Raw genomic sequence first — 23,722 nt, forward strand, 5'->3', positions numbered from 1 at the left:
ACAATTTTCAAGAGAGCTCTGGAACTTTTGTATCGTTTGATTGGTTGAATGAGGTTATTTTACGTCGCTTTCCTGTTACTTATGGCTAATCGCGACGAGGCGGGATGAGATGATGAAGGAACGGACACTCACAAAGAACACTCATACCCAGGGCTGGATTCGAACTCGGTGCCCCTGTTCGTAGCGCGCTCGACGAAACTTTTGGATATAATTTGGTATTATGACCTATAGATATATAAAGAACATAATTTCTTACTTATTTATATTTTGGAAAGTAATCAACATTTGCAGCTCCTGAAAATTTTTAAAAGTGCGGTTTATCGAATTTTATGAAATGAGAACCATAGGCGTGCGCACGGGGAGGGAACAGTTGCCCCCCCCCCCGTAATACATTCATCAGAAACTTAGTGTAGAGGAACCTTATCGCCGTTATTGAACAATATTATACTCTGCAAGTAAAATTATGTATTTTCAACCCAATGGAATTTGCAAGTAACTACCTCGGGGGGAGGGGGGTTAATTATATCCTATGAATACTCCCACATAACTTTATTCGTTTGTTGTGTTACCTCTATATGGTTGCAGAACGAATTGCTCGTACGTTGGAAATTAATAAATGATGTGTAGTTGTTTTGAATATGCTGCAAGAAATCATGTTTATATGTAAATTAGTGTCTGACCCACAGAGGGGCAACTACAGAATTTCGAATTTTGTCCTTTCTTTAAGAATTCCAGCTCACTTCACAGAGTAACCATCCCTACACTCTTACAAGCGGTTGTAGCAACTAACATTAATTTTCCCTTTTCCAGGTTTTCTCTGCATACTTCATCAGAAGCTCTTTTGGTGTTGAGATCGAGAGAAATTGAAAGGAAAAACAACAATGGAAATAAGACAAAGACAAAGGGTAAGTTATTTCCAACAATCAAATAATTATTTCATTGCTATAAATATGCAGTCAGTGTCAATAAAGTGTACTGAAAAGGTAAGAGGATTATCTCAATTCGTACGTTATTGAATGACGTAATGTGTATTGAATAACGTTTGAGAATATGTATTGTAATCGAGTCTGCGGTCTTTTTGTATTGTTGAACTACAATCACTTCAGATATTTTAGTGCACAAACATAAACTTGCTCTTGCATTCCAGAACTTTGTTATGTAATTTATACTGACGCAACACCCTTTATATATTGTGTAAAAAATAATAAAAAAAACCTTGAATCATAAAATGATAAAATGTCTTTAAGTTTCAGCAGTACACGATACAGTTTTATTTTATTTTCAGGCAAAATATTTTCGAATTAAATTTATTACTTCTTCTTTCAAAAAGTTTTAAAAGGGTGAAATCTGATGAAAAATCCTCACGAACGGTGCTAGAAGTAGAAATTCCTAGCTGCGGGAATGCTTCGTCGAGTTTGGGAATAAGGGGGGAGGATGCTTATGCAAATTAACCTATAGTGGAACCACGAGGAAAACAACATGCGCAGACCCGCGACTCCTGTGCACCGTACCCCCGCGAGTAGGGGAGGGGGGAGAGTGGACCATGCTTCCTTATGGCCTGAGGTGGAGGGAAGAAGGGAAAGCTGCGCGGGGACTTTTCGCCCCAAGGTTTTTTTCCTTGTGGTCGATCTATAGCTGGTGGGATGATTTAAGAAACTCTTGGGGATAGCATCCCCCAACGCCCCCGCACTTAGGGCGGATAGTGTAGCTATGTAAGTACGATAACAAATGTAAATAGAAACTAGAAAAAAAATCAAAGATGGCGTAACATTTTTGCAAACTATTACATTTCTCATCTGAATTGTGTTTATTTTGTAGGGAACTCTTAAGACTTGCCATATAATGTTTTTTATATAGACTCAGCTTTACCGAATCTCTCAAGACTTCTTCCGGTTCGATTCCCGTGGTGAACATTTCAGCCATTCGGTTTATCACATTTAATTATTCAACCACACAGAATAAAGGGTTGTTTTAAAAATTATCAAAACACGTTTGGTAACCGTAAGCTAAAAAAATTATCAACTAAATTGATTTGTAACTCTAAGCACATGTGCACGATTACTAAAAGAATTCGGTTCTGGCGAACAACCATTTATTTGTCGCCTGTTTAAAGATTTTTTTTAATTAAAAGAAAGTAGTATTTGGTTACTACAAACAGTGGCGGCGATTGGGTTCCAAAACCGGGGGAGTTGGGGCAAGGTGATTAAACTGGGGGCTAAAAACAAGATTCCGTGCTCGTAGCGAACACGTGCTCTTAGCGAACACGGGAAGGAAAGGATTTGCAGGTGCGTGCTGTTAGCGAACACACAAACTTGCCCTGTCTTGTTTGTCCTTAAAAGTGGTCAATATGCAAGTGTTGCCAGTGATACCTTATAATCATTTTAGTTTGAAATTAGCTAAATGAAGTATCCTCAACAATTTAGGTTAACTACATGAAAGTTTTTGTTAAAATATTGATATATTTAATCTTCCTTAAAATTAAATTTTGCATGGTAAATGTATATGTTAACCAATCTAAGTTACTTTTTGTACAAAGAACTTCTTCCTAAGACATTTGTAAATGTTATTTTCAGTTTTAGGTTAGGCTAGCTATGTTTAGTTCTCTTAGCCTAAATAATCATTTTTCATTGTTGTTAAGGTAATGGAACCTAACCTAACAGGCCTAACCTAACCTTGTAGGCATTCCTCGTCTGACGTTAGAACACAAGGTAGCAAAACTGTTGTGCGACAAGAAAGACCCGATTGAAGAATGATCAAGGGGTTGGTCAGGTAAGGTCAAGAGGCATCAGCCACTGAGGTGTTTCTCCACGCAAGTTGGGTTATCACTGGCAACACTTGCATGATGACCAGATTCAAGGACAAATAATACAGGACAAGTTTGCGTGTTCGCTAACAGCACCCACCTGCAAATTCCTTTCGTAACTGTGTTCGCTAAGAGAACGTGTTCGATACGAGCACGTTTGCTAACAGTACGGCACCAAAAGCAGTATATTTCCATTTGTAGGTAAGGTTTAGCATAGTACGGCTGCAAAAGAGGAGTAGCAATCGCCCTCTCCCTTCCCACCCTAATCGCCGCCGCTGACTACAAACAAACTTTATTCTCTGTGCGGTCCCTACTTTCAACAGGAGGACCGATACCGATTATCCTATGTCTGAAAACAATTATTTTGCCGCCAAATATCCAACTCAAAGTTGAATCTTACCGAGTTGTTAATTTTTATCTACTTGAGTGCAACTCTATTCCGTGTAAAGCAACGTTCTAATCTCATGAAAGTGCAAGGACAAGCAACGGAGGGAAATATCAGCATTAAACAACTCTTTTGAGAGTAAATACGTTCCTCCATGCTTCTATTGCACAGAAAGTATTATAAAATAAATGCACAGAGTGTGAATAAGTTACAGAGCTACAGTCTACATATTTAAAGAAAGTTCTTAAAACCGTTGATAAGCTAAACAATATTCGTAGTACAATGTTGAATTTTATATATTTTTATAGTTTGCTTCAACGAATATTATTTATGAATGTAATGCATGTCAGAATGGTTAAACAAAATATACGGTGCCATCTGAATGCGTAAAGATTTATCTTTTGCGATTTCAAAAACTCTGCTATGCATGTTTATTCCTCGTGTAGTGCATTGTTTATTCTCAAACTTTGGCTCACGGATCCCTCGTAACTCTCTACGTATCCATAAGTCCACGCAAACAATCAGGAGAAAGTAAGATTATTTTACTCAACATTACACATCCGATTTCGCACTTAATTTTGAAAGTATAGCCTATATGATTTTACAGGTTAGTGAAACAAATGAAAATCATAATTATTGAAAACAACTGTGTTCTATTTTGCACGGTTTACGTGCTTTGCAGCTTTAAAACCCGCTGTCGGCTATCTTGTATGAATCGTGTTTGTGAGTTTTCCGCAATCACTTCACGTAAATATTGGAATGGTACCTTAACAAACGCAATGTTGATTTCTGGGCCTCCCCATGGGGAGGCTACCAGGTTTAAGTACCCAGTTATTGACTATTATGGAGTATTGGACACCGCGTCCTTAAAAATTCTCCTATAAATTGTAGTACCGTCAAACGGGGTAACTTCGTACAGATTTTGGCATAGTCTAATGTGCCCTACAAAATCCGTGGCGTGATAAGACGAAAATTATACGCTAGGAACACTTTGTCCTTTACAAATGTGCTGAAGGAATAGCAAAGATATTCCGGGGGGCAAATACGTCAACATTTTCGTGACAAAGTTACCCCAGAAAATAGGGTAACTTCGTCATCTCTGCTTCAGGGACGGCGTCATAGGGGGGCTGAAGCCCCCAAAACTGGTCTCAGCCTCACATGTAGCCCCACTAGATTTTTGTAATACGGTACATGCATTTCGAGCGAAAACTTAAAAAGTAAAGGTTTACATTTTCCATTATAAAACTTCCGTTGGGGTAAGTTCAATGTTCAAATACATTTTCTAGTTCGGTTAGATCTCAAGGTCACCTTATTTATAATGTGTGGTAAAATTAAATAGGGGCAGAACAGCTGTAGATATGCCTGGATAACAGTGATCATTTGATACTAAGTGATGGGCCAATCATGAGTCGCCAAACTTGCTACGAAATCTGGTGCCTGTCTGGTAGGTGAACGTATTCAGTGACTGTGACTTTGTTCTTTGGTTGTTGGCATATACAGTTCCTGAATAGGTCTAGCAGGTGTGACAAATGAATTTTACATGAATGTGTAGGACGACGTTCAAAATCTAAAGAAGCGTTATGTTTATTTTCTATTTGTTAGTTCCTCATTGGAGTATCGACAATTACACAAGTGTTATAGCGATGTTCTCTCATTGGTTTCGTCGTTATTCGAGAGGGACAAATACGATGATAAAGAATCAAAGAGTACACAAACTACCTGATTCTTAAATGCCCCAGCCCCAATAGTCTAGCCCTGAACCTGATATCAAGGGGTCCTGGCTTCCATCCCCGGTCGAGGTATAATATTTCATTAAGTGGTTCTGTTTGGATTTCACTAGAAACTGTAGGTCTCTGTGCATGTTGAGGACCTTAATACAAATCCAATCAACTAATAATTGCAATACAGTGCGAAAATCAGCATGCTTGGGCAATTTTATTGCTCGCAGTCTTCGTCCTACATCTTAATTAATTATCATTTGTGAGGTTACAGAGCAATTTCTGCAGTACCGTCATAGTGGTATTCGCGCAGGAGAATCAATCTTTGATCCAATTCGGATCAGTATTTATGCATAATATATTCTGAAATAAAATTATAATCTTCAGCAGTTATTTTCACTAGTCAAAATGCTCGGTGCAAGGGTTGCAACTCTATTAATTGCTTGTATGTCAATATATTTGTCTCCTAATGGAGGTGAATTTTATAGTGAAAATATGTTTTTTTTCCTTGAGAGTGGCACCTCCTGTGTTGACGGTATTTCTCGTATCCTCCCCATTTTTAGCCCTAAGGTCTGAATTTCAGTCGTTGAACAAGGAAACGTAAGATGTTTCATCATGACAGCAGAGTAAATGATATCATTAAAACTTTTCTATTCAATGGTGGTGTTGTTTATTTCATGCTTACTTTATTAAGTTAGTGCCACTTTTCTGAAGCACGAAAAGCTACAATTTTGTGCCGCTCCCTGTTGTGATTTGGACAATTTAGAGTTATCGCACACTATGAGGTAGAAAGGAACTAAAGATAAAGACCCTTCAGCACCTCCTTGCAATGGTTGAAACATTAAAATCTGCCTTTTACGAACTTTACATGCTTTGTGTTATTGAAATGTATATACCCCCATCAACGGCTGTTTGCAGCAAATCAGGTGTTATCTTCGTAATCGAATTGGTAACGAGAGGTTGAGTGCTCCATCTATTTTCTCTTTGAGAAAGAGCTTGCAAAATCTTTGGATTTAAACAAGGTTGTAGCTGCTCATGAAAATATACGTATCTTATCGTATTTCTTGATGTGGTTCATTTTCTCATTTTAGCAAAAAAAAAAAAAAATACTCAAACTCTTTACATAGAAATAGTGTTATGTTTATATTTATACGTTTATCCGTAGCTTTTATAACGTATTTTGTACTGTTTATTTGAATAGTAATTAGTAAGTCTGTGATATTATTCCACTAAAAAATGGCTTTGGAAGAGACAACAATAGAATTATTGCATTTTACTTGACATGAAAGATCTGTGCCTAAAGGTACTTTTGTGTGTGATAGAAAAAAATGCAATGATTTATCTTTGGATCTAACTGTAAAATATGTCACTGGTAAAAATATACCGTAGAAAAGTTTTACGTAAATACCTTTTACCTGGTATAAGTTATCCCCCTGAGAATTTGACTCCGAAATCTTTAACCCCCCCCAACACTTATTTCAGGCTGGCGACGTCACTGCTCTGCTTACGTTCCTAGCAGGTCAAAATTACTCCCATGAAGAGGTAAGATCGTCACGCTTGTCATACTAGTGACGTTTGTGTGTCTTTCATTCTTATTTATTTTTTTTTATTGGATTTTAAACATTGCAATCTTACAACGTGTTGGAAAACAAAATAAGTTCAGCACATGTATCATAAGGAAACAAAGAGCATGTGACTCCTACCGACATCTATCGGTCCCATGACGAAGTTACCTTCAAAGACTAAGTTATTCCGTTTGACGGTAAGTCTTGTTTGGAAGCAGAATACATCGGCTGGTGTGATTGGGGAGGGGTCAAACTTACACACACACACACTCACGTACATATTTGTACACATATATTCATTACGTAATATACACATATAATTTTTGTGCCATATTAAGTTTTTCAACATATTTGTACACACACAACCACATTCATTCCCCATATGTGTACATAGTTATGTGAAGTTCCTGACTGAGGAGTTTAAAATGCATTTCTACGTAATAGATATGTGAGTAAGGACATGGTATTTAAATAATTTCAATGAGATACACCATGAATAGCAAAGTGTGGATTCGTGGTCGATCTTTATATAATGCAGGTTCAACGTTTTTGAGAAGGATTGCATATTTCGCTCAGTCTATGTCCCAAGTTCTCTAGTTAAATAATTTGGATAATAATTTTGGACAGTAAATTGGAGGGTTTGTACAAAATAAAAGTAAATTAAACTTTAGCTGCCAAATCTGAACGCGGATTCTCCTAATAAAAATAGATAAATACACGTGTGATCGTGAAAGACCAGCACTAAATCTCTTCATGTGTTTATTCTGTTGGTACGCATACACATAATGAAAATATATAATTACATTCTAAGAAAACCCAGACTTTTACACAAAGAGAGCAGTGGAACTAGTAACATCGAAAACTTGACCAAATTTCTATTCACAAGTTCAAACTTAATGTGCATCTGATCTACCTAGAAAATTTCTTGAAAATGACATTTTAATACATGTAAAATATAAACACTATGCCATGAAAACTCCTGTTGCCTCGGCTCTATACCGTGTACCAGCTAACTGTAGACCAGGCGAACGAGAACAAGTCTCTGCGCAAGTAGTGACGCGAGACGGCTCCACCAATGAACAGTGAGAGAAACGGGATTGCGTAATGCACGACTGGAGTTACCCGCTTTCTCTGCTTCGATCTGTCAGCGTTGCAAACTTTTGAAAGCGACAATACCGCACGCACATGGCAAACGGACCGTATTTTTATCTCCAGGTCCGCTCGCCTGGTTTAAGAATTTCTTAGGGAAATATTAGGGATAAAGCAGCAAGTGCAAATTTTGATAAGCCGTGCATTTAGCGTACGGACAAAGGTCTGTCAGGACCGTACGGTTGGCAACGCTGCGCTGTCACCACTAGATTTCCTTCCTCCTCCTCTGCCGCTATGAGCGGCCCTGCTCTACAGTTAGCTGGGACAGGGTATATAAGATTGGTCAGTTTCAGAATGGTGTCTTTATTTATCCAGAAGGCTGCATACTTTTCGGCAGGGAAATCTTTGGTGACTGGACCATTGATGGACACGAGTGATTTCTCAATTGTGTTTGTTACAGCTAAGAAATGGTATACTGTGTGCCTTCAATTCCATTTTCTTTAAAGGGGATAAAATATTGTGTGGGGGGGATCCCCGAAATCCCCCGTTAATTCGCACACTGTGTCCATAGGCGCCGACTTCATTGGGCTTGGTGGGGCTCGAGCCCCCCCCCAATGTTAATGGTGTGGGGGCAGAGCCCCTCAAATAATTTTGCTTAAGAGGATCTAATGTATTATTTTGCTTCTCTTGTAAAGTTTACTCTGGATTGTGCCACATGAACTTAACTTTAAATACACATTTGAAATGTTCTAGACCATCAACTTTGGGGGGCTGAGACCGCTAAACCATCAACTTTGAGGGGGGGGGGCTATGAACGGAGACAGCAAAACACATGACTTATTACTATATACTAAGTATATAATTATGAGTATTGTTAACATTTTTACTAAAAAGAGTTTCAAAATAACGAGGTGATATAACAATTATACCAGTATGTTTGTTGTTTAGTGAATTCTGAACAATTTGAGGTCGTAAACACGATTTTCAGGCAATATTGATATGTACAATATTTAGTTATCCTCGAAATCTCTTCTCTAGTTAAAGAATAAGGGGGAAATAATTCTAAAGTCTTTGTGTTTATTTAACACTGGCTTGCAATAAAGTACGCAAGGAAAGCTTATGAAAAGTTTGTATTGCAAAAGCGGGGACGGCTATGATCAAAGGCATTATTGCTAAAGCACGGCGTGCTATGTGTTTATTTATTATTGCAAAATTAAATTTAAAAAGTAAAATATTGTAGCAAGAACAAAAAAGTAAAACTATTTGCCTGCGATTTGTGTTAGCATTTATGTAAATAGTTAAATAAAACTGTTAAATATTGCAAATATTCGCTATTTTTATGGGTACGTCAACACTAAGGTTCTTTGCACCCGTCACATGTCCTTTCTTTACAAGTCTGTTGCGGACATTAAAACACACACATGCCCTCGCCGGGACTCGAATCCGACACCTCCGAATCAAAGCGAGTTGAGCCGACCACCCAACACGCTCGGCTACCGAGGCCGGCATAAAACTGTTATGTTGGCCTCTTAATGTAAATACATAGCCTACTTTTAAATAAAAATGTTAATTGTTATCTAAAAAAACAAATGAGCAGACACACGTTTTTTATGTTACATTTCATTTGCATGAGGAATATAATAGCTGCTTAAAAACTGCTATATGAAGACGTAATTTTTATTAAAAATGGAGGGAGTAAGTCAGTCATTCATTTATTTCAGTGATCAGAGCCCCCCAATAATTTTGACAAGTCGGCGCCCCTGACTGTGTCTGAGGAAAGATCAATAAGCTGCTCCTCTTTTGCTGTGGTGAAATTTGGTGGAGGTCTGCTTTGAATGGGTCGCTGATCAAGTTGTACCGTGTGTTCTGTGTTCACTATTGGAAGTGGAGATGAAGTTTTGGCAAGCGTTCCACAAACACAGATTTGATATATTTATTTAATGCAGTCCTGTTTCTTCCAACAACACGCTCAATGTGCAAAAACAATCACCACTGTTTTCGTCTTCCAAGGCAGCAACTTCCTTTTGAAGGCTGCCTGCTTGTCTGATAGGTAAAGAACGTGGACATCATTTCCTTGTAGAGATACATTCAGAACATTTAGTTTGTGTAAAATATCAGAAAGGTGTGCCAACTTCCATACAAAGTTACTATCAATGAAGTTTTCACTATGGGCATGGTTTTCTTCTACAAGGTACGAGTGGAATTCCTATCTCAGTTAAAAAAACACGGGAGGTATACTCCGTCCCAGCTAACTGTGGAGCAGGCAAACAAAAACAATGCTCTACGCAAGTAGTGACGCGAGACGGCTCCACCAATGAACGCTTGAGAGGAATGGGATTGCGTGGAGGGGGAAAGCGACTGCCGTTACCAGCATTCGAGCAACTGATTCGCTCTAGCCACTCGATTTTCCCCGCTTGTTCCACAGTTAGCTGGGATAGGGTATGAGTTTACATACATGATACAACAAACAATACTACGATAAGCGGGTTAAGTGAGTCGTTGCTTTTTAAAAATAGATTAAGTCGGTTCCCCTGCCCATCGCATCAATAAATGTTTTCTTTTATTGAGTCTAAAGAGAGCAAATAACGTGTATCGCTACTCGCGAGAGATTAAGCACGTGAAATAATCTGTGAAGAGCTTTCTCCTGTTTACTTCGTGCCACACGCTTGACCTTGAATGACAGAAAAATCAACCTTTTTTTTATTTAGCCCAGGTGCACACGTTGTTGCTACACCTTCACGCGGACAATGGCAAACCAGTAGCCTTGAAACATATACCTAGTCTTACCATAAATACTGTCCCAAAGTTGTAAGTAAATGGACACAAAATGGTGAGAGATATTGTAATATCAGAATAACATGAGGTGTATGGATGCATTATGAACCAAAATCACAAATAATTATTCGAAATGGCCACCTTTAGCACTGACACACTTCTGAAGTCTTCGTGGCCACTCATCAATGGAATTACGCAATACATCAAGTGGAAAATGAGCAACTGCCTTCAGAAGAGACCGACCGCTTTAATCTTTCAATATTTGGATGTCTCTTCTTCCAAGCCATCTCCTGAATCTTGGACCACAATTTGTAGTCCAAAGGGTATAGGTCCGGACTTGCAGAAGGCCAATCTGAAGTGGAAATGAAGTCTGCAACATTTGCTATGAGGGCACGCTCCATTTCTGTGAAAAAGGGGTAAAAACATCAGCCAAAGTGTACCAGCAGACAGTGCTTGAGAAACTAAGCAATAATCTTACCGACACCATCTTCCATGGAGAGAACTTGAGCTTCAGCAGGACTCAGCCCCAGCACACAAAGCACGCACCACCCAGCAGTGGTTGGAGGCAAATGTTCCTGACTTCATTTCCACGTCAGATTGGCCCTCTGCCAGTCCAGATTGAAACCCTTTGGACTACAAATTGTGGTCCAAGCTTCAGGAGATGGCTTGCAAGAAGATACATCCCAATATTGACAGTTTAAAGCGGTCTCTTCAGAAGGCAGCTGCGGAGTTTCCACTTGATGTATTGCGTAATTCCATTGATGAGTGGCCACGAAGATTTCAGAAGTGTGTCAGTGCTAAAGGTGGCCATTTCGAATAATTATTTGTGATTTTGGTTCATAATGCATCCATGCATCTCATGTTATTCTGATATTACAATATCTCTCACCATTTTGTGTCTATTTACTTACAACTTTGGGACAGTATTTATGGTAAGACTAGGTAGTTTAAAACTTTGAAGCGGTTGTAGACGGGGGTGAGAGATTTCAGAATTTCTTCTCTTCTCCCAAGATATCGTCATTCAAGCCAACCTGTCCATGAGAAGGTTCAAGCAGGATTTATCCAAAATTGTATCGTATTTAGATGTATGGGTAAATCTAGAACCAAAATTAGGTAGAGGGTGTTGAGGAAATCTTGAGGCGGGTGGTGTTGAGGGTGTGTGGAGGGTTCAAGGAGGGGGACTGATATTTTGAAGTGCAGTCGTGAATCCAGGTGGTGGTCCGAGGGATACCCCAGAAAATTTCATTAACCTGGCAGACCATTCGAACAAAAGCTAAGAAATTTTGCAAATTTAACGTAGGACGTACTATTTTTTCTTAGTAATAAGCACTGATTCAGTCCTCTTTATAATTAAAAGTCAAAATAATTAACGAATTTAAATTATCGTCCGTTTTGATAACTGATAAATTAAGAAATAGCATGGATCGGGACACGTTTCAAGCTTCAATGAAGGTGTCAGCTGAGGGAGACGGGGAACGCACAGAAAGTTTCATTGATGATGACATTCACATTAGAGGTCTGCACGGGCTCGGGCCATAAATAACCAGAACTTCTCGGGCTCGGGTCGGGCCCGGGCCTCGTGGCTATTTTGTTAGCGAATATTGTCATCGAAAAATAATTTTTAATTATTGAAATTATGGTTTACTTCGAGAATGAGAATACATTTTTTTATAACAGCTAGTTAACGAAGTACGACAGTGCCCATTTTTTTTTCAAATGCTGAATTGGAAAGTAATTTTAATTATGTTTTCGGGCTCGGGCCGGGCTCATGTTTACTTATTATCGGACTCGGGTCGGGTTCGGGTTTCTTTTCCTCGGGCCGGGCCGGACTCGGGCCTTACAATTTAGGCCCGTGCAGACCTCTAATTCACATATATGCTCTAGAAAGCCTAGCATACTATAATATTATTTTATTAATTCTTATACTTAAAATTATAGTTTATTAAACCTAATCGTAATTTACATCAATATCAAACGTAATGGTTGGTTGATTTGCTTTATTTTACTTCGCCATTGTGCCACTTTTGAATTTGCGAAGATGAGGATGAGTGACATGATGAAATTGATGAATGTACACTCACAAACATGTCCAGGTCGGGATTCGAACCCGGGACCCCTGACGCCGTAGCGCCATGTGCTAACCACTCCGCCACGAGGGTCGGAGAACTTAAAAATATTAGTTTTTGTAGTGGTGTTATTATTTGATTCCTGACATCCCACCCGATAAGTGTGACGTCCCCCGCCCAGAGGAAAGTGGCTTTGTTGAACACTGTTCAAGTGAACTCACCTTTGCAATTCTTTCTCTCTTTCCTTGTCACATTTTCTTTGTTTCTATCCCTCTCTTTTCTCCTGTTTAGTTATTTCTCTCTTCCCTTGTTCTTCTCTCTCTTTCTTCCTACCCCTGTTTCTCCGTAATCTTATTTCTTCTTCCTTCACTCTCTTGTTCTCTCCTTCTTTTCTTCTCTTCCTTGAAGGAAGGAAGTTCCTTCCTTTGTTTCCCCATGTGTTTCTCTATTTCCTCTTTTCCTCTTTCTTTATTTATTTTTCCTTCACTCTCTTGTTATCTCTTTCTTTTCTTCTCTTGCTTCCTTTGTTCCTCTATCCCCCTCTGTTTCTCTATTTGTTCTTTTCCTCTTTCTTTATACCGTCCTTCCTTTGTCCATGCTTTTCTCTCCTCGTTTTATTTTACTTTCTCTCTTTCAATCACTTTGTTTATTTCCGCTTCCCATTCAGAAGGTATTTCTCTATCCCTCTGTTGTTTGTTCTATATGATCCTTGCTGGACTCTAAATTATTCTTCAATATTTCCCATGTGGGCTGATCGCATGAGCAAAGGTCATTTCAAATAGGGCTGGTGCTCACCCATGCAGGCCCATTGCCGACGCTTCTGGTCCATGTCGCGTGACTCTGTGCTCTTCGCGCCGAAACTGTCATCGAGAACCAATGAGGTCAGCGAATCCGCCACCCCACCTTGCCGAAGGGTGTGATGGAGTAACCGCGAGAGCAACGAACTAATCGCGAAAGGAACAACAGCGAAACGAATTAAGCGCGAAAATTTCACTTTCGGGCTTCCAAGGTGATAGCTCAATCGGCTCTTCCCCACGTACGAATGGCTCCATCCATTCTTGATTTTAAGAAAAAGACGTGAATGGTCGTTTTATTCCTGGCAGGGTTCGAATCTCTGTTTACACATTCCAGTCACAATCCCGCTTTGCCATCAGTGCGTTATGCGGATTTAAGGCAAGTAGGATATGACACATGCCATCCTAAATGATCATCAGCCTGTTTAACTCTTACGTACCTACAGGTTGTCTACTTGCAAGGGGAAGCAGGTGCTACATCTGAAGTGTGAAAACCACTCACAACGATTCAACCACTTACGTCGTTCACTGTACGTTGTCCTTCATGGATTCCTCGCTTTCAAAGCGCGTGGCACGTCGTGAAGTCAGTTTCAATGCTTATAGAGCTTGTAAAAAAGCAATTCCCGTCGTAAGCAAGACTCGTAATTTGTTAAGGCAGGAAAGAGAAAGATCGGGTTTACGTCGCAATTAAAAAGCTGCAAAGCTGATTGATTTGCTTTTTTTACTTCGCTTTTTGTGCCACTTTTGGCTCATTTGCGAAGATGGGAATGAGTGATGACATGATGAAATTGATGAATGGACACTCACAAACATCCATGCCCAGGCCAGGATTCGAACCCGGGACCCCTGACGTCGTAGCGCGATGTGCTAACCACTCCGCCACGGGGACCGGCGCAAAGGCTATTGAAGATGGTGAATCACGGAATCATACAGCTCGTCTTAGTTGTTGTGTAAGCACATACAGAATGAAGTAATGTGAAGTTATACTTCATTTGTTTCTTAACAAGAGTTCACGAATAACATATTTTCCACCGCTGGTTACTTAATTTTAAAAAAATGGAATTAACAGTAAAAGAAGCTAAGAGGAAGTTAGTTCCATTGCCATTATTTATTTGTTTCTAGTTACAACATACAATAAATTGAAAATAGACTTTCCGAAAGGTTAAAATCAAAATAATCGAGTTGTCTCTGTAATAGCGCTGTCAACATGACGGCGTCTTACCCTATGTTGAAACGACAAGTTAGTTTCGTCATCAAGTGAGCAAGATATAAACTAAAATTCTTACGTCCAGGTGGTGAAATGTGGTGTATGATTTTTTTTTACGTCACGGTTAGCAGAATTCACATCAAAGCGAAAGGCGACACGAGCCTTTTGAGAATTTCACCAATCGCTAGTTATTGACTTAAAACAAATGTTATTTTGTAGCCATGCCAGGACTGTATAATTGGGATACAGCGCTGCAATGTGGAGGATAAAATAGAAATTTACACTACTTAAGGAATGTCTCTCCAAAAATAAAAGTGTAAATTACCACCGAAAACATATTAAGGAAAAATCAGCCCAGATGATTTTAGTTACTAGTTTTAAAAGATGTCGAAAGATGGCAGTGTAATCCATCTTGCTGAAAAATAGATAGAAGACATTAGATATTTCATACGCAGGTATGATTTAGTTGCAAATATGGCAATAGCGCTCCCGAACTGTACATACAACAAGAGAGTCATGCGATTTCATGCGTTTTTGGCTAAAAAAAAGTTAATAAAAAAGTATTACTTCCCCTCGTATGATCTCTGCGCACTTCAGCTCATAGTAAGCCAATCAAATTTCACGACACATTAGGATGACGTTTAGAAAGATACGATGTTGTGCTTGTTATTCAGACTGGAGAATTAAATGAATTTGGTGTTTGTGACGCGTATGTAGTAGTTGACTTGTATGGCTGTTGCTTGTAAGAAATCTTGTATATATGAAGGATATATTCGCTAACATGTTTCTATGAGGAAAATATCTCTCTTTGCGAGTGTCAAGGTAAACTTAGAGAAATGGTATGACCTAATATTATATACTCTTTACGTTGGGGTGGATGTCCAATCATTACTCAATTCGGTTAATTGTCTTTTGAGGAATTTCTCTTCAGTCCACGTCTATAAGTTTTTATTCAGAACGTGAGAAGTTATTCGTTTATCTGATACAACAAATTAAACCTTTGATTGACAGCTGTATGACAACATAAGTTCTAATATAACGACCTGCGTGGTGTAGTGGTTAGTACCAGCGCGCTACGACGCTAGTGGTCTCAGGTTCGAATCCCAGCCTGGGCAAGGGTTTTCCTTGTGAATGTCCCTACATCAATTTAATCATATCAACACTGATCCACATTGTCGCGATTAGCCAAATGTGGTAAAAAGCGACGCTAAATATATAAAAAAATCATATCGAATCAAACAGTTTCTAATATACATCTTATCCAAGTCGCTTTCTGGATGGCGCAGTGGTAAGGTCATCGCCTTGTAATGACGGGTTCTGGGTTCGATATCTAATGCAGGTACATAGTGGTTCGGAACCCACTTGGAATTATAGACGCAGTCCCGATTAGTCTATTTGTGCATACAGTGGACATAGAACAAACATTGTATCCATGCTTGTCTCTTAACTTGCCGAATGACCTTCACGTTTCGTCGATTAGGGATCTTTCAGACCGAAGCGATAGGCGACAAGCAACACGCACAGGCGAGACAGGAGCTTCACATTGAGGCGACAAGCCACAGGGACCCCTCGTGTCTTTAAGCAAGCATTCACCTCGCATGCGCGAATAACAGACCGAAGCGACACGATACAGGAGGCTGAACGTTCCAGTCCGAGCGACACGTGTATGCGCAATGAATACTCCTCTACAGATTGGATAGGCCCCGTGTCACTTCGGTCTGAAAACTCCCCTATAGAGTTTTCTGCAATTTCTTAAGAATTAATTTAGAGCACGAAAGAAGTTGATAAAATCACTGTGTTGAAAAGGGGATTAATGTATAACGTACTTTTCTTTTCCTAAAATAAAGTATCTATTAATGGAAAACCATGAAATAAATTAGGAGAATAGAGAATCAATGTATTCTTTACGCCACGAAATTCTCAATAACTTAATATTCTATTAAACTTTAAAGGCAGCTAATAATTCACTACCAAAAATTAGAAAAAATTTTGTCCATAACTCAACTAGTTCACCTTTTATTGATTCATATATTCCAGTGACATCTATGGACTTTTGTTATTACTACTAATTATTTATCAGTACCTTGAAGATACAAGATTTGATTCATGCAGTTTTTTGACCTGCCCAAATAAACATCAGCCTCTCTTTGTGAACAGACAAAAACGTGTCTAGAGGTGGGAGCGAATTTGGAGCAAGGATTGCAAGGGCAAATAAAAAAGCAACAAATCACACACGTGTTATTAAGTCTCTCTGTTGCTAGGCAAATCTCCCGCACGTTAGATTATAGGAGGCATTGTACGACTAAATGAAAGGTAGGGAGCAGTCTGTGACTTTTTTTTGCACCTCAGGCAATCTAGAGGAAGAGCAGATTTCTTCTTCCTTTTTTTTAAGCGTCCATCACATAAATTATCTGGCGATGAGGTAAGAGGGAAAATATGTGGGTAATAGGGAACACGCAGAAGAAAGAGATGGATGAATGTCTGCGAGAAAATGATACGTCAGCGGTGTGGGAACCAAGCCGTCTACATTCAGATGGGGCCAATCAGGCATAATGAACGGTCATTGGCTGACTGCAAATGACGTCAGTGCTCGCAGAGATTCTTAGTAAAATAAACCTAGTTCAATCATATTCATGTTATCCTGCCAACACGCTACACTTTGTCATGTGCAAAAACATCAATTTTTTGTTCATAAAAGACATGTGGGAGTTCGGAATTCATGAAAATGAGATTAAATGAGTGCTAGTATTGTGAGCTGTACAACTTTGAAAATGCAACACTTCGAAGCGTTCGTATCATAGTTTGGTCAGACAGTGTGCATACTTCCATCTCCATATTCAGAGACACATTTATAAAAATTACGTGTTGAATAAATGACCGATTTTTCAAAATTTACAGAAGCAGTGCCCCCCCCCCCCCCCTTACAATTTTGGCACAGCAGCTGCACCCTGTATAGCCTTGGAAGCCGTTGAAAAGCCGCAAGTTGTGAAAAACATCTCCCAAACAATAAGCAACTACCAGTATTTCAATGAACCAGCACCTATAAATTTATTTTACAATTTTATGGTGTTTCTTTAATCCACAACTTCTGTTGAGTAACCGAACAGATTGTCCATTGTTTCTCTCAAACTCGACAATACTTCATTGTTTAAAAGTAACGCATGAAACAATGAATAGGTATAATTCGTGCTGACTTTATTGTGCGTTGCCAATGGAACAAACATACCGCAGACCAACCACTGGCGTACGCAGAGACGGGGCTGAAGGGGTTACAGCCCCTCTCGAAATTTTGAGAAAATCAAAATTTTCCAGAGAAAGCAGAAAAGAAGTCGGGGGAAATCTAAACTGAAAACTCGCCTTAAAATGATCCCCGATTACATTTTTTTGTCTTAAGTCAACCTTTAAGATGGCAGATTTGTAATATCCACCTACTCAATTTCCAGTCCCCTCCGAAAGGAAATCCTGCGTACACCATTGAAACCAACTACTCAGTCTCAATGAAACATTTTATTCTTCCGATAAACGAGCTTTACTTGTAATTTCAAACTTTCTGGAAGTCAAGGCCACAGAAAAAGCCCGGAATATCTGGCGACTCGGTGGAGAGAATGAGGAGGCTGTTGCACTACTTGAAACTTTTCCCGCTCGCCCCCACAATAGTCAAATACAGAGGCGTCTCGTGAACGCAGGCGGTGCATGCTGCGCATGCGTCAATTGTGGGGAAAAGGACAGCTTGCTCTGCGACGACATTCATGAGCGTTTCTACATTCTAATGTCTTCATATAGCAGAAGTATTTATTTTACACCAGAGCGCTGAACTGAGCTTATAAAGGGTCTTTCATTAAGAGTGATACTTTTTAAAATTTGAAAAAAAAATAAACCACTCAACGTATCAAAGTAAATTGTGCTTTATTTTGAAGCTTAGACATTGCAGTTATGTTCTGAATAAAATATTGTTCAAATGTCCACCACGGCTTTGAACACACTGACGCACACGAAGCTCCAATTGTTAATCACTCTGTCCAACATTAGTGGCGTTATGTCTGCGATAGCCTGACGAATGTTCGCCTCCAAATGTTCCAAAGTTCGTGGCTTGTCAGCATAGACCTGGGCTTTGATGTAGCCCCAAAGAAAAAAAATCCATGGGTGTTAAATCACACGACCGTGGCGGCCAATTCACACATCCACGACTTGAGATGATTTGGTCGCCAAACTTCTCCCTCGGCAAATCGAGCGTAGCATCAGCTGTTTGGCGCGTAGCGCCATCCTGCTGGAACCACATGTTTTCAATATCTATGGTGTCAAGTTCTGGCCACAGACATTCGCGTAACATGGATCTGTAGCGGTTGCCATTGACGGTAACGGTTCTTCTGTCATCATCTCGAGAGAAATAAGGTTCAATGACGCCGCCACGCCATAAACCGCACCACACAGTGAGTTTTTCTAAATGCAATGGCACCTCATGGACCACTTGTGGGGTCTTCTCGCTCCAATAAGGACAATTTTGCGTATTGACGAATCCACTAAGACAACAATGCGCCTCGTCTGAGAAGATGATTTTTCCACTGAAATCAGGATCAGTGGAGCCATTGTGTGCGTCAGTGTGTTCAAAGCCGTGGTGGACATTTGAACGATATTTTGTTCAGAACATAACTGCAATGTCTAAGCTTCAAAATAAAGCACAATTTACTTTGATACGTTGAGTGGTTTATTTTTTTTTCAAATTTGAAAAAGTATCACTCTTAATGAAAGACCCTTTATTATATTTCTTGGATCTGAAGTGACGAATGCGTCAATTGTGGGAAAAGAATTATTACTTTCTTTCACTTCAGATCCAAGAAATGTAATATAAGCTTAATTGAGCGCTCTCGTGTAAAATAAATACTTCTCCTATATGAAGAAATTAGAATGTAGAAATGTTCATGAATGTCGTTGCAGAGCAAGTTGTCCTTTTTTCCACAATTGACGCATGCGTTCACGAGACGCCTCTGGTCAAATAGACTTGCCAGTTTCAAGGAAGTTAACAGTACTGAAAGATTCAAGCACCAGAAGAGGCTCCATGGACGGGGCAGAGGGAGTTACGACCCACCAAAAATCAGGCTGGCTAATCCTGTCAAAATTCAATTAGCAAATTTCGTGGTAAAAAAAATAAAATGAACATATAAAGATGAATATGACGGTAATCTTTCGTGGCTTGAAACGCAATAGCAATGTGAATACACAACCGGCGGCAAAGAGGGGCAACTTGGGCACTCGCCAAAGGCCCCGCGCTTTAGAGGGGCCCGCTCAGCTTACAATTAAGCAACTAATATAATTTTTTCTGACTTCTATACAAAGTACTACATAAAAATCGTGTTTCCTCCCGATGGCGCAGTGGTAGCGTCGTCGCCTTGTAATCAAGGGGTCCCGGGTTCGATACTCGGTGGAGGCACATGGTGGTTCAGATCCCACATGAAACTGTAGGTCCAGTCCCGATTAGCCTTACTGTGCATAAAGTGGACTTAAAACACCAAGTCAATCAATCAATCAATAAAAATGGTGTTCAGATGCTTCAATCGTAATGAGTTCATATGCACTATGAAATCATTAATAGAAAATATTATTTTATATTTAACAATGTAAATTCATTAGCGTCAAAATTCAATGAAAAGTAAACAAAAGAGAATAATGATGAGGAATGTGATTGGATATGATTAAAAATTGCCACTTTGAAACGCAAAATAGAAGTTTGATATTATCATACCAAGTTTTACAATTAAATAAGGCCGCATCGGAAATGGAAACAAACACTAATTTAGAAACTTTTATCAACTCTCATAATTCTTAGCTTTAAGGTCCAACATGTTCTGTTTATCGCTCCCACGGAATAATACAAAACATGTATATATTAATTGTTTAGTAATTGCAATGACGTTCACATTCTTACTACCTGATTTCCAGGCGTTGCCCGGGTATTTATTTATCCCAATCTTCTATTACACAGGAAAATAATGAATTGTAACTATAGTGTAAAATTAACTTGGAGTTGAACGGCATTGGGAGTGTCACTATTCATCTTATCGACCCCGAAAACTATGGATTCCACACTAATATAGGTCGTTTTCGATTATTTTTAAGTCACCCCTTTCCACCCCACCCCTATGGGTGCCAGGGGTGTCTTACCCCCACAGTATTTATTTCCAGATTGCAAGTGATATGTGTACTTAGTTTGGTTGAAATTGCTCCAGGCGTTCGAGAGTTATGCTGGAAAAAACACACATACATCCATTTTTATGGTAAGTTACCGCAATAAGGCCCACCTAAAAAAATTTGCCTTTGAAACTGTAGAATAATGGACAATTATTGTTACAGGACATGAAACTTTATTATGTTGGTTACAGACTATCAATATATAGCAGTCGTACAATTCCTCAAAATACAAAATAAAATGTGATGAAAAAATGTTTGCAATGGGCCATATTTTGCATCCTATTTCATAATAAGGCCCGTGTAGCAACACTCAAAGTTCGATGGTAAATTGTTACAAAACTATGCTTCAAAGTACAAAAAAGCAATAAGATCAGATTCATCAGATTTTAAACCACTCACGAAATAAAAGTCTAAGCTTACAACTCAGTTTCAGTCCATCTAGCAGCGAGGGCAAGTGAAAATGTCCTCGTCCTGAGGTAGTATCCCAGCACACTCCTCATGACACCACGTCCCGTATACCACACAAGCTCTTGGGCCTTGTTGTGTAACATGGCACGACATGCAGTTTCGTAATATTACAACTCAGTACAATAAAAGTACAACGGGAAACACTTTGTTGTTGTAATGGACATGGTTAATGTTACATGCAGACCAAGTGTTATCCTACTGTCTACAATACATGAACATATATAAGACGAAATATGTGGTTTGAAAGTTATATCTCACTTTTTTGCAACAGCAACTAAACTTCGGACTGCTCCAGTTCCGCGACGACTCATACTACGCGGGAATTACGAGTAATGTTCTTCCTTGAGCACTTTCAGCTCTCATATAATGTTGCCATCTGGCAATCACTCTTCATAGTTTCAGAGAAACAGTCAGTTGGCTTTATTATGGTCCGGGCCTTATTGCGTTAACTTATCTTACGTAAAATATAGAAGATTGTGTAGGACCCTTGAACTTCAGACTAAGGATCAAACATCTCTGATTTATTCTGACCACTATAAAATGTTGGCTATAGTCTCCGGGTATGCCCACATACACTATATAGCCACTGGACACCCAGTGCTGTCCATTCCAAATACACATCAAGATAACTACGTAATGAAATTTCTGACCTCCCTTCGCTATTATTACAGCATTTACTCTTCAGGGCAGGCTTTTCACTAAGCTCTGGCTGTTGAATTTTTTCCCCTTCGTCCTGTAGCCTCGTGAACAGTTCATGGGTGATTTTCGGTCGAGTGGGTCTGGGAGAACGCAACCGACGCTCCAGTTCATCCCAAAGACGTTCTGTGGGGTTCCTAGTCGGGGCTTTGAGCTGGCCAGATAAGCACATCCACCTGATGCAATGGACCCTGCTTTATGGGCAGGGGCATTCTCGTGCTGACAGAGAAAATGACTCATTCCAAACTGTTGCCGGCTGCATGCTATTGTCTAACATGTCCTCATAAACACCACTGTTCATACAGCCATTGGCCAAAACGAGGAAAAACAGCCCAGACCATGACACAACTGCCATGTTCACTTGGGTGACCGGTGACTTTTGGCTATATAGTGTATAAGTGGGTGACTCGGCAATTAGGTCCTCTCTTAGCGGTTCCGGGTTCGATTCCCGGTAGCAGCTTCCAAGTTGCAGTGTTGACCTAGCGTCTTGAGGACAATTCCTGTGTATTCCTGTCTCGAAGGCAAGACAAGAACGGCGATGGGACTTCATGCGCTAACCACGTGTCAGAAAAACAGCCGCCTGACAGACCATGAATATATTTCCAGTCCACGCACACACACGCATAGAATTGCGCCCTTAGTCTCCAAATACGATTATATTCGTATATGAGTGAATAAAGTAAAACAAATTAATGCGAAAATAATGTAGGCTAAGTTAAACTTCAAAATATGTCTGGTAGTTCAAATTTAATTAAACACCGATTCAATCTAGCTGCCACACAACTCTTTCGGCAAGAATCAGTTACGCTCTTGGAACGTAACGGATCGGTCTTAAAACGTGTGCTTTCGCGTGACGTTTGATGATAAAATTACAGAACTGGCAACAATGATCTTCAGAAGTCCAGTCGAACAAGGCTGGTGGTGATGGCACAATTTCTCACCTTGATATTTCTTATGCAATTTACCAGAATGCTGATTCAATGGTCACCAGAGGGAGCAACAATTCATTACAGTTTATTTGAACTTTGATGCAAGAAATAGAAATAAACCTCTACATGAAAGTTTAGCAGAAACGCAGATTAAAATAAGTGCGATTATTTCTGATAGGCTATGCTAAAAAGATGAACGTTAAAACAAGAGAAAATGGTCTACTTTGAAAACGGTTAATTGTATAATTATCGAAATTTTGATCAAATTTATAATTTCAATGATTTTGAAATGAAGCTTAGATTTAGACAGGGCTAAGTTCTTCCAAGATCCAAATATTTGATGCTTGATTTTTGTTATTTAGTGCAACTTTTGGCTAATCGCGGCGATGAGGATTAGGGATGGTATGATGAAATTGATGAAGGGACACTCACAAAGTACACCCATGCTCTGGATTCGAACCTGGAACCTCTGGCGTCGTAGCGCGGTATCCTAACCAATCCGCTACGGAAGTCGGCCCGTAACACAAGAAGCGCAATCCCTGTATTAACAGCGAACTCCCTGTTTCATTTTCTATATTGAGAATAAGTAAATATCTGTTGTTGTTGTTGTTGTTATTATTATTATTCACACTAACATTAAAACTCAAAACACTGAGAAATATCAATGATTCATTATTTCTTCTTGCAAATAATTCTTTCGAAGTTTGTGTTACATTGTCTCAACGTTTAAAATAAAATTTTCAGGATTTGTCAGAGTATTTGTAACACTGGTAAAAGGTAAAGTGCTCCCCTGTGCATAGCACCACGCCATGAAGGCGTATAGGGGGTGTGGGGGTAACGCCCCACACTTCCTTGATCCGGTCGTGAGTGGGGGTGATGTGATCAGCATCACGCCCCTGACCGCCTTTACCCCCCAGAGTTTCCCCCAGAGTTATTCGACGCTGGGTGGGCGCCGGGGCCGCTTCCATCGTTAGAAAAGTTCCCGGATTTGAACCGGTCGGGGATCGAACCCGGGACCTTTAGCATGGTAGTCAGACGCGT

The 23,722-nt window shown here is 39.6% G+C and overlaps 1 protein-coding gene across 1 annotated transcript in view; it reads left to right on the forward strand.

Annotated features, from left to right (window-relative positions):
• The first annotated feature begins 814 nt into the window (after nt 1-814).
• LOC145989807 (uncharacterized) overlaps nt 815-23,722 on the forward strand; it is a 227,097-nt gene continuing 204,189 nt past the window's right edge. The window contains exon 1 of the mRNA XM_083125168.1: nt 815-905. Within this exon, the coding sequence (XP_082981294.1) occupies nt 882-905 (24 nt within the window). The 5' untranslated portion in view covers nt 815-881. The remainder of the gene's footprint in view (nt 906-23,722) is intronic.

This window comes from Lepisma saccharinum, chromosome 7 (genome assembly GCF_977018435.1).
Source record: "Lepisma saccharinum chromosome 7, izLepSacc3.1, whole genome shotgun sequence".
Classification (NCBI taxonomy): domain Eukaryota; kingdom Metazoa; phylum Arthropoda; class Insecta; order Zygentoma; family Lepismatidae; genus Lepisma; species Lepisma saccharinum.